General features: G+C 36.7%; 1 protein-coding gene and 1 pseudogene across 1 annotated transcript; both read right to left on the bottom strand.

Annotated features, from left to right (window-relative positions):
* Window positions 1-3973: 3973 nt before the first annotated feature.
* Window positions 3974-4918, bottom strand: LOC105995067 (olfactory receptor 502-like). Its single transcript, XM_013028734.1, has one exon. It carries the CDS (start codon window positions 4916-4918, stop codon window positions 3974-3976), a length of 945 nt encoding a protein of 314 aa, XP_012884188.1.
* A 5171-nt stretch (window positions 4919-10089) lies between these two features.
* LOC105995019 lies at window positions 10090-10832 on the bottom strand (annotated as a pseudogene).
* Window positions 10833-11626: the final 794 nt, after the last annotated feature.

Raw genomic sequence — 11626 nt, 5'->3', positions numbered from 1 at the left:
AAGGAAGGAAGGAAGGAAGGAAGGAAGGAAGGAAGGAAGGAAGGAAGGAAGGGAAAGGAAAGGAAAGGAGAAAAAAGAAAGAAAGAGTTGATTTTCACTTTTGATGCTGCACTGAGAAATAACAAAGATGGACTATATGTTTGAGTGTAGGATCCAGACAGTAACTTAAACCACACAGATTATGTGAGAGGAATAAATTCTATGGAGAAAGAACAAACAGAGGCAAGTGTGGGTGATTGATGTGCCAGAGAAAGGAGTGGCCAGTGCAGGTCTCAGTGGCCACTAAACAACCTGAGCAAGGATGGCAGGAGGTGAGGACAGTTCATGGTGATCATGGTACCATCTCTCTACAGAGTTAAGAATATATCCTACTCATATATATGAAATTTATTTGGGAGTTCCTGTCACAGTATCAGTTTGGGTCATTTTAATTAATTCCACGCTGAGCACAACTGGAAGAAATGATGATCTGTTAAAAAAAAGTTGTAAATATGATATTTGACTTACAGAAAATAAGGAGTTTCACTACCAAACAATAAGAAAGCACAGTAAAAATACATAGCACTGAGGTGTTACTTTATGAAAACAGAATTTGACAAGCCAGAAAACAGTCTTACTAACACAGGCCACTTGTACAGGCTGTAGAGTTTCTATGCTTTGGTATAACAGAGCCAAAGTTTGTTTTTTAAAAAGAAGTGAGTTGAATATTTTGTAAAAAGTTTGATTTACACACTTGACATATATCTTCAGGACAAAGAAAAATGGGAAGTAATCAGGGCTTTCACAGATATACAGCCATAGGACACTGGGAAATCACAAATCTTGAGATAATCAAGACTATAAGATGAGCAAACTAATATTATATCAGGGTAAATGAATATGCAAATAAATAACCAAAGCTGTAATTAGTTCTATCAATTATTAAGATAAGCATGTCCAGCTCAAAGAAACCAAGACACCAAGAAGGAGAGCCAGTTGAAACCCTAAGAAACATTTTTTAGGATATAGATGTATGGTAATCAACACAATCAATAATATTACTTTATTAAAAAGGGAAAGAAATGTCTGAGTCAAGCAGAAAAGGTCAGATAAGTTGATGTTAGGGAAATGAACACTAAGGTATTTATTCAAATGTTTATTTCTTTCATGCAATTGTTTCTAACATATTTATAAGATTATTTCCTTGTTGCTTGTATGTTCCTTCCCCACAGTATAACCCCTGCTTTCACTATATTTGATGTTGGTATAATTTGTGGAGGGAAAGGAAAAAAACAAATGGTTTTAAATAGGGATACAAGTCGACCCATTGCAACAATGAGATGTACAAGTCGTTATGTGGAAAACGAACTTTACAACTTCGTTGAGGGGGGAAAGCGGGGGAAGGTGGATTCAGTGGTGGGGGGCAAGGGGAGGATGGGAAGGGATAGGAAGGGGAAACAAAGGAGGAGGCTACAATTCTTGATAAGAAACGCTCTCATTACCTTGCCCATGTAATTGTAAACCCTCTGTACAGTATTTTCACAATAAAAAATTTAAAAAGGGAAAGAAAGCTGCACCCCTTCAGTTTGTGAGTTTCTGAATTTTTGAGTTTCTCAAAATTTAGAGTTTCCATGCATCCCAGGCTGAACCTGTAGGCCCTGAGGCTGTCATAATGACATAACAAGAACATCTTGATATGCACTATTAGCATTGTGCCTACCATTTGGATGAACATGAGAAATGAAATAAAGCAAGAGGCTCATGAACTTTCAACATAGATGGAGAACGAGAGAAAGAGGAGAGAGGAACTTGATAAGACTAATTCTAATTATAAAACTAGTGAGTTTGTAAACTAATTTGCATATAGAATATTAAAAACTATAAGATTTGCATTTAATTCAATTAGGTAGAAAAGAATAGTAATATAAAGAACAGTATATAAAAAGGAAAATAATTATAAAAATAGTAACAGAAATTGTTTAAATAGACAATAACAATACAGTGAAAGAGAAAATAAAAACTTGTTTTCTCACTCTCCTATTTTTACCTTTCATCATGTAAAAATAAAATGAAAGTACAAAATCTAAATAGCCAAATAGGGAAGGTCAAAAGAAATACTAATAAAGCTTCTGCAGCTATTTTTAGGAATATAAGTAATTATAAGCACTTGTATGTAATAATTGATAACAGGTAAACAGGTAAACTGAAGAATTTTTTAAACAGAACTAATTCAAATCAATTCAAGCAGAACAAACCAGCCAGGCTCATTTGATAATTAAACATTTTAATCCATATATGAAAAAGAATAAAAGCAGGCATAAATACCTTATTATTAAATTTTATTAAATATTAAAGACATTCAATAAAATACTAATTACACCCTTCTGTAGGTTTATCGAGACTAATGAAGGCATATTTTGATGCAATAATAACATCTGAGATGTCTTGATACTGAAACCCAACAAGCACAAAAGAAAACGCAATTATACTCCAGCTGCATTTTTATGAAAATAGACAAAAATACTTTACAGAATATTAGCAACCTTGTCAGCAGTTTATGAAGATCATAATGTATTACTAGGAGATTACATTTATTCTAGCAAGTACATGTATATTTAAGACTCTCAAGAGAGAAATTGAAGTAATCAAAAAGGAATTAATCACAATTTAATTAAAGTCAAAATAGTCCTTAATTTGTTTTCCTTGACAGTAACAATAAACGTCATCAGGCTTGTTAAAATGTCATGCAGCTTCAATATGAAATTGAGGACAAATGTACTGCTTAGTATTTCATACTAGATTATAGGGGAAATATAAAAATCTGAGCAGTATTTTTGAGATATGTGTTACATGTTGTATGGCCAGAACCAGAGCCTCAGAAAAATTCTGTAAGATCTTCAGATCATATTAAAAATGTATCACTATGGACTTTGCAGCATTTATTTTCTTTGAAAAAAATATTTGACAAATCTGTGTAACTATTAACTAATGAGATTATACAATACTATATATGTATATATATAGAAAGAGAGAGAGAGTGTGTGTGTGTGTGCGTGCATGTGTGTGTGTGTGTGTGCGTGTGTGTGTGTGTGTGTATGTGTATACCCACATGTGTACCAGGGGAGGCAATCTTGGGGCTTGAACTCAGGGCCTGAACATAGTCCTTGAGCTTCTCTGCTCAAGGCTAGCACTCTACCACTTGAGCCACACTTCCACTTCCAGCTTGTTTTGGAAGTTGATTGGAGATGAGTCTCACATACTTTCCTGCCTAGCCTTGCTTTGAACCACAATCCTCAGATCTTAACCTTCTGAGTAGCTGGAATTACACATATGAGCCACCAGTACCCAGCTCAAATTACTATATTTTGAAAAAATAAAAAATAAATACACCACAAACCCTTTATCACATTAAAAATGTGATAGAATACATCACTGGGAGAGCAGATCAAACAGAAAGAAATAATAAACTTGTAGCCAGACTACACTAAAAGACAATGTTGGACATAAAATATAAAAAGTAATAAAGAGGAATGAAGAAAGCTTACATGACACTTGCAAGAATATTAAAAGGATCAATATCTCAAGATGGAAAATACCTTTAATCGGTGAGTTAAAGCTCTTCTTTACCCCTCGACATTTCATCCACTACCCAAAAGCGAACTGAAATTAACTAATTTTATGATCCTTCAGGGAACTTAAGATACAAACTAATATAGTAAACACTTTTTTGGGGAAAAAAACTTTTAAAGAATTTTTAGCAAATTTGGATTTCCAATAACAGTTTGCCCTTAATCATAAATTCAGTGAGATTTTATCACAGCACATCAAACTTCTTAGTTGGTACATGATCTCAAAATGAACCATGCTTGCTAAAAATTTCACCAGGGATAATTATGTGTCAATGATTATAGGACCATCTCAGAAAGTCACTTTACTTTGATGTATAGTAATAATTATTAATTCTAAAATGAAGATTAGAAAATACCAAACCAAACTAAGAAAACACTTTCTTCCCAAGCTCTCTTTTCAGAGCCCCCTTGATCTCATTATTCCTAAGGCTGTAGATGAGGGGGTTCAACATGGGGATCACTACCATGTAAAACACAGATATCACCTTGTTCTGGTCAGTGGAGTAACTGGATTTGGGCATCATATAAATAAACATAACTGTCCCATAGAACAAAGCAACCGCAGTGAGGTGAGAGGTGCAGGTGGAGAAGGCCTTCTGGCGGCCCTCCATGGAGCGCATCTTCAGGATGGTGATGAGGATGTAGATGTAGGAGATGGCTATGATAATCACTGTGAACACAATGATGAAGCCAGCGGTAAATGTGCAAAGAAGTATGAGGACACTGTCTTCAGAACAGGCAACTTCAAGTAGAGGAGAAAAATCACAGAAGAAATGATTGACTCTGTTTGATCCACAGAACACTAAAGAAAAGAAAGAAATAGTAAAGGATGAAGCATTAAAACAACCACTGGTATAAGCTACAATAAGTAACTGGACACAGACTTGTGTGGACATTTTGGTTGAATAAAGCAGTGGATTGCAGATGGCCACAAAGCGATCATAGGCCATGGCAGCCAGAAGAAAGCACTCAACTGCCCCAAAGAAAACAGCTGTACCAAGCTGGATGCCACATCCATGGTAGGAGATCACATTTTTGTCCACCAGGAAGTTAACCAACATGTTGGGTGTGACAGAAGATGAAAACACCATGTCCGCAAAAGCTAAATTGCTGAGGAAAAAGTACATGGGGTGGTGGAGCTGAGTGGAGACTCTGATGAGAAGGATTGTGCAGAGATTTCCAGCTATGGTCACCAGATAGATGCACAGGATGATGATGAAGAGGATGACTCGAAGGACTGGATCTTGTGTTAAGCCCAATAAAATGAACTCTGTCACTGTGGTGTGGTTCCCATCCACCAGGGAATACATTACACAATGGAACTGCTGCCAGGACAAATCTAGGATGAAGATATTACATGAAAAAATTATAAGTGCACTGAATCCATTTTTCTTATTGTGTATTAAAAGTCATCCTAAGCACATTCAAGTACCAGGATGTACACATTTACATGGAAAGATGATTCCATCTATAAATTTTAATTATTTTAGCAAAACCACCCTCAAAATTCTATCTTATAATCTTTCTTTCCGGTTATATTCACATTTTCTTAAATCTATATAATGTTGTATTAAAGGAAAATAAAATTCAAAGTAGATGAACAAAAACAAACAAGACTGGGTGTACTGATAGGAAAGAACATAAAATAGGTTATTACAAGGAAAGCTCACCTAGCAGTTAATATATATCTAAATGCTAAGAATTGTATACTTATTGAACTATGCGTTACACAGACAGTTTATTATGTGTTCCAAAGATGATTTTTTGCATATATATGACAGTCCTGTACACACTCCTTAACCCTTTTTCACTCAAGGCTAGTGCTCTATGAATTGAACCATAGCTCCACTTCCAGCGTTTTGGTAGTTAAGTATGAATGAGAATCTCATGGCCTTTCCTGCCTGAGCAAACTTTGAACCTTGATGCTCAGATCTCGGCCAGAATCTGCTCATTCTTTTTAACATGAAGTAAAGTCACTTTGAAAATGACATGATATGTATTTGTATAAAGTATATACTAAAAATTTAAGAAGGATCACTGAGCTTGTGGCTATATTTATCCTAAACTCTAAATCTGTTAAACGTATGGACTAAACTTTTTATACACCATGCTTGACCCTTAAAAACTTAGATTTACAAACAAATCAATATTTCTGAAAAGATTTGTATACTTTTACATATAAACCTTGAAATTAATTTTAAGTATCAACACAAGCCTAAGCATCTCAAAACTAGCATTTTCATTTTTTTATTGTGAAAATACTGTACAGAGGGATTACAATTACATGAGAAAGGTAATGAGTACATTTCTTATCAAGCATTGTTACCTCCTCCTTTTTTTCCCCTTCCATCCATTCCTATCCCCCCTCCCCTCTTCCTGCCCGGGCTGCGCCAAAGTTGTAAAGTTCGTTTTTCGACATAACGTCTTGTACATCACATTGTTGCAATGGATCCACCTGTATCCCTATTCAAACAATTTGGTTACTTCCCTTCCCCTCCACAAATTATACCTACATCACATACAGTGAAAACAGGGCTTATACCGTGGGGGAGGGACATACAAAGCAACAAAAAAAAATCTTATAAATATGTTAGAAACAATAGCAAGAAAGTAAAACCATTTGAATCCTTATCTTGGGGTTCATTTCGCCTAATATCAACTTATCTGACCGTTTTTGCTTGTTCAACCACTTTGGAAAGTAGTATGGAACTTCTTCAAAAGACTCCACATAGAGCTCCCCTATGACCCAGCAATCCCACTTTTGGGCATTTACCCAAATGATCACAAACAAAACCATACTAAAGCTACCATCACAATTGTGTTTATTGCAGCATTATTTACCATAGCTAAGGTATGGAACCAACCCAGATGCCCCTCAGTAGATGAATGGATCAAGAAAATGTGGTATATATACACAATGGAATTCTATGCCTCCATCAGAAAGAATGACATTGCCCCATTTGTTAGGAAATGGAAAGACTTGGAAAAAATTATATTAAGTGAAGTAAGCCAGGCCCAAAGAAACATAGGTCCCATGGTTTCCCTTAGTTGCAATAACTAGTATAAAACTAGCATTTTCTTAGAATGTCAAGTTTGGGTAGGATCATGTGAGTTTCTGTCTTATGATTAAGTAAGTAAAACTCAGGACACAAGAGTCTTAACATAAGTGAAACTCTTACCTCTTGAAATGAGAACACATTCACCTTTGAGTAGCAGCACAAAGTCACTGTGGTCATACAGCTTGAAATATTTTTTGTTCTCCCTTGGGTATAAATGCCCAGTGAATCTGGAGAGTCAACTATGAATGCAAAAGCATCTTCATACATCTTTAGGTTCTTATTGAGCAACTCAATTCTCATAACAAAATTCCAAGATGTTACCAATTCTCTGGTGGTCAATTATTCGTTACTATGTTGTTCTTCAAGCATAGATCTATCATCTTTGTTTAACATTTACCAGGGAGTATAATTGGCCAATTAGTCTAATAAAATCATGAAAATTATAAATATCTAGATATATATGACAAAGAAGTAGTGTTAAATGTCAAGTATAAAATCTAACATTAGCTTTAACGATTCCATATGGTTGTTCATGAACTCCTTGATTTCCTGTTTCTTCTTCTCACCATTTTCAAAGAGACATTCATAGTGGCTGTCACTATGGGGCATGGTGACAGCTTTTGAGCCCCAAATCCAGCATACAGGATGCAAAGAAGCTCCCAATTATTATTTATCTGAGACTAATAGCTGGTTTTAACCATTCTTTCCTCTTTAATCAATTATTATTATGGTCTATAATAACTGACTTAAAAGTCTCAGTAGCTTAGTGGCAATTGTTTCCCTTTGCTCCCATGTATGATATCTTATTTTCTTTGGTTATAATTTTCACTGTATGTGATAGGAATAACTACAGCTTGAGTTATCTATTTGCATACTGAGTTCACCTTGAGATAATCATGTTTCTTGGCCATCCCACATGCAACCTCAAGGCTTATTTTTGGGGGGGAAGGGGGGGCGTTCGGTGATGGGTCCTGAACTCTGGGCCTGGGTGCTGTCCCTCAGCTCTTCAGCTCAAGGCTAGTGCTCTACCACTTGAGCCACAGTGCCACTTCCGGCTTTTTTTTCCCCTGCTTATGTGTTGCTGAGGAATCCAACCCAGGGCCTCATGCATGCAAGGCAAGCGCTCTACCACTGAACCACCTTCCCAGCCCCAAGGCTTATGTATTTTATCAACTTTTTTAAAGTATATTTTTTATTGTAAAGATATTATACAGAGGGGTTACAGTTACATGCGTAAGGTAATGAGTACATTTCCTATTAAGCATTGTTACCCCCTCCTTTGTTTTTCCCCTAACATCCTTTCACTCCCAATCTCAACTCCTCCCTCCTCCCCAAAAGTTGTAAAGTTAGTTTTCAAGATAGTGTCTTGTACATCTCATTGTTACAATAGGTCAACCTGTATCCTTATTCTAGCATTTTGTTATTTCCCTTCCCCTCCCCAAATTAGAGAAATGTATATGCAAGACATAGGGCACCAGATTCAACTACAGTGAAAACAAGGGTTATACAATGGAGAGAGAACAAAAGAAACAAAAAGTCACATATTCCATTATAAGTACGTTAAAAACAACAGCAACAAAGATAAAACCTCTTGTGTCCCTATCTTGGAGTTCATTTCCCTTAGTATCATCTTATAGGGTCATATGTACATAGCTTTTGATAATTTCTACTTGTTCTAGAAATATACTAGTTGTTGCAGATAAGGGAAACTATGGTACCTATGTTTCTTTGTGCCTGGCTTACTTCACTTAATATAATTTTTTCCAAGTCTTTCCATTTCCTAACATTCATCTACTGAGGGGAATCTGGGTTGGTTCCATATCTTAGCTATGGTAAATAATGCTGCAATAAACATAGTTGTGCTTTAGTGTGGTCTTGTTTGTAAACATTTGGGTAAATGCCCAAAAGTGGGATTGCCGAGTCATAGGGTAGCTCTATGTGGAGTCTTTTGAGGAACCTCCATATTGCTTTCCAAAGTGATTGAACAAGTTTACACTCCCACCATCAATGTAGTAGGGTTCCCTTTCGGCCACATGCCCTCCAGCATCTGTTATTATTAGCGTTCTTGATTATAGCCATTTTAACTGGGGTGAGGTGGAATCTCAATGTTGTTTTGATTTACATTTCTTTTATGGCTAGGGAGGTTGAACATGTGTCTATTGGCCATTATTATTTCCTCTTCAGAAAAGTCTCTCTTTAAGTCTTTAGCCCACATATTAATTAGGCAGTTGTTGTTGGGAGATTTAATTTTTGAGTTCTAAGGATATTTTAGATATGAGGCCCTTGTCTGTTGTATTGCTAGTGAAGATCGTCTCCCAATTAATGAGCTTTCTATTGATCTTGTTAGCTATGTCCTTTGCCATGCCGAAGCTCTGCAGTTTCATGCAATCCCACTTGTACAAACTTTCTTTGATTTGTGGTCTTTCTTTATTATGAAAATTTTGACCTGTGCCAAGGAGCCCTAGAGTTTCTCCTATCCTTCCTGTAATGTTTTCAGGGTGTCTGCTTTGACTAAGGTCTTTGATCCATTTGGAGTCAATTCTGGTGCAATGTGATATATGAGGATCTAGTTTAAGTTTTCTACCAAAAATTTGTATGGAACAAATAAAAGATCCTGCATAGCAAAAACACTCCTTAGCAGAAAGAATAGTGCTGGAGGAACATCAAGACAAAACTTCAAACTCTACTACAAAGCCTTAGTAATCAAAACAGTTTGGTACTGGCACAAGAACAGACCTGAGGACCAGTGGAATAGAACTGAAGACCCAGAAATGAACCCACAGATTTATACCCACCTGATCTTGAATTTTATCATCTTTTTAAAAATCATTGTGTTGTTATCATACAGGTGATGTACAAGGAGTTACAGTTACATAAGATGTCTTCACTGAGGGACGCCAACAGGCCTTCTCCACCGACACCTCCCACCTCTCTGCAGTCACTCTTAATAGCACAATACTAGGGACCAACGCTTTAACAAATACCTACCTTGGGCAATATTTAAGAGCCAACCCATAAGAAGGTCTAACCTCACTAAGAGATGCCATAGAAAAACTTTTTCAATGTATGAATACAACATAATTCATGTTCCTAATTGTAAATATATTTTACTTTGTGAAAGGAACTCACTCTGAGTGAGTGACTCAAAAATTTAACCCCTATGTTTACTAAAAAAAAAAAATCATCACATTCACTAATGCTACCTTAGTGGATAGATTTCAAAACAGATATCCAGGATGACATTGACCAAGACATATAGTATTTATAGACTGCTTTATTGAACAGCAACTCCATGGTATGACTACTTAAAGATAATGGTGACAATGATGATAATGATGATGATGATGATGATGATGATGATGAATATGATGGTGATGATGAGATGATGATAACATATATGCAGCTTCTCTTTAATACAACAGCTATGGAATGTCATTGCTATAAGAAACTGTACAAACTAATGTCTCATTAGGAAAACATTTTCCTCTCAATCTCTTCAGAGCCCCCTTGGTCTCATTATTCTTGAGGTTGTAGATGAGTGTGTTCAATATGGGGATCACCACCATGTAGAACACAGATATCACCTTGTTCTGGTCAGTGGAGTAGCTGGAATTGGGCATCACATAAATGACTGTAACGGTCCCATAGAACAGAACATCTGCAGTGAGGTGGAGGGTGTACGTGGAGAAGGCCTTCTGGAGTTCCTTGGTGGAGCATATCTTCAAGACAGTGATGAGGATGTGGAGGCAGGAGATGGCTATAACAGATACTGTGGGAACAATGAAAAAACTAGAATGAAGGAGTGATTGTGAGGACACTGACATGAGAACAGGAGAGCTCAACTAAAGGAGCAAAATCACAGGAGAAAGGATTGATTCCATTTTGGCCACAGAAAACTAAAGGAAAAAAGGAAATGGTAAAGGATGAAGCCTTAAAACCACCTCCTATGAAAGCTACTACATGTAACAGCACACAAACTCTTGTAGAGAGTTTGGTTGAATACAGTAGTGGTTGCAGTGGCCATGGCAGTTAAAATAAAGCTTTCAAGAGTCCCAAAGAAATAAGTTGAACCATTCTGGAAGCCACATGCAAGGTAGGAGATTGTATTTCTTTCCACCAAGAAGTTAGCCAGCATGTTTGGTGTTATAGAAGTTGAAAAGATCATGCAGCAAAAGCTAAATTGCTCAGAAAAAAACTACATGGGTTGGTGGAGCTGAGTAGAGATGCTGATGAGAAGAATTGTTCAGAGACTGCCGGATATGGTCTCCAGGTACCTACACAGAATGATGATGAAGAGGATGACTCAAAGGACTGGGTCATAGGTTAAAACCATATTGCAGTGTAGTTCCCATCCACCAGGGAATCCATCTGACAATAGAGCTGCTGCCAAGACAAGTCTAGGATGAACAGATTGCTTTAAAAGATTATAAATGCAATTATTTCGTTTTCATTTATATGTATGGACTATCATAAACATATTCATGTACCAGTATGCATTGACATGGAATGATAATTCTGTCTGTAATTTTAAAACTGTTAGCAAGAACAGACCCAAAAATGTTATCCTATGTTACCCTTTTCCCTTATATTTATATTTTCTTAACTCTGTATAATATGTAGCTTTAAGGGAAAATAAAAAAGGCAATATAGTTAATCATAAACCCAAGGAGACCTGACTGTACTGAAAGGAAAAAAAGTAGAAAGGCTGTTAAAAAGAAGGCTCAGGGCTGGGAAGGTGGCTCAGTGGTAGAGCGCTTGCCTTGCATGCCTGAGGCCCTGGGTTCGATTCCTCAGCACCACATAAGCAAAAAGAAAAAAAAGCCGGAAGTGACGCTGTGGCTCAAGTGGTAGAGCGCTAGCCTTGAGCTGAAGAGCTGAGGGACAGCGCCCAGGCCCAGAGTTCAGGCCCCACGACCAGACCAAAAAAAAAAAGAAGGCTCAAATAGCTGCTCATATATA

The sequence above is a fragment of the Dipodomys ordii genome, unplaced genomic scaffold, assembly GCF_000151885.1.
Source record: "Dipodomys ordii isolate 6190 unplaced genomic scaffold, Dord_2.0 Scaffold113, whole genome shotgun sequence".
In the NCBI taxonomy this organism is placed as follows: Eukaryota; Metazoa; Chordata; class Mammalia; order Rodentia; family Heteromyidae; genus Dipodomys; species Dipodomys ordii.
The sequence above is the reverse complement of the archived record's forward strand: the minus strand, read 5'-3'. Positions and strand labels throughout refer to the sequence as shown.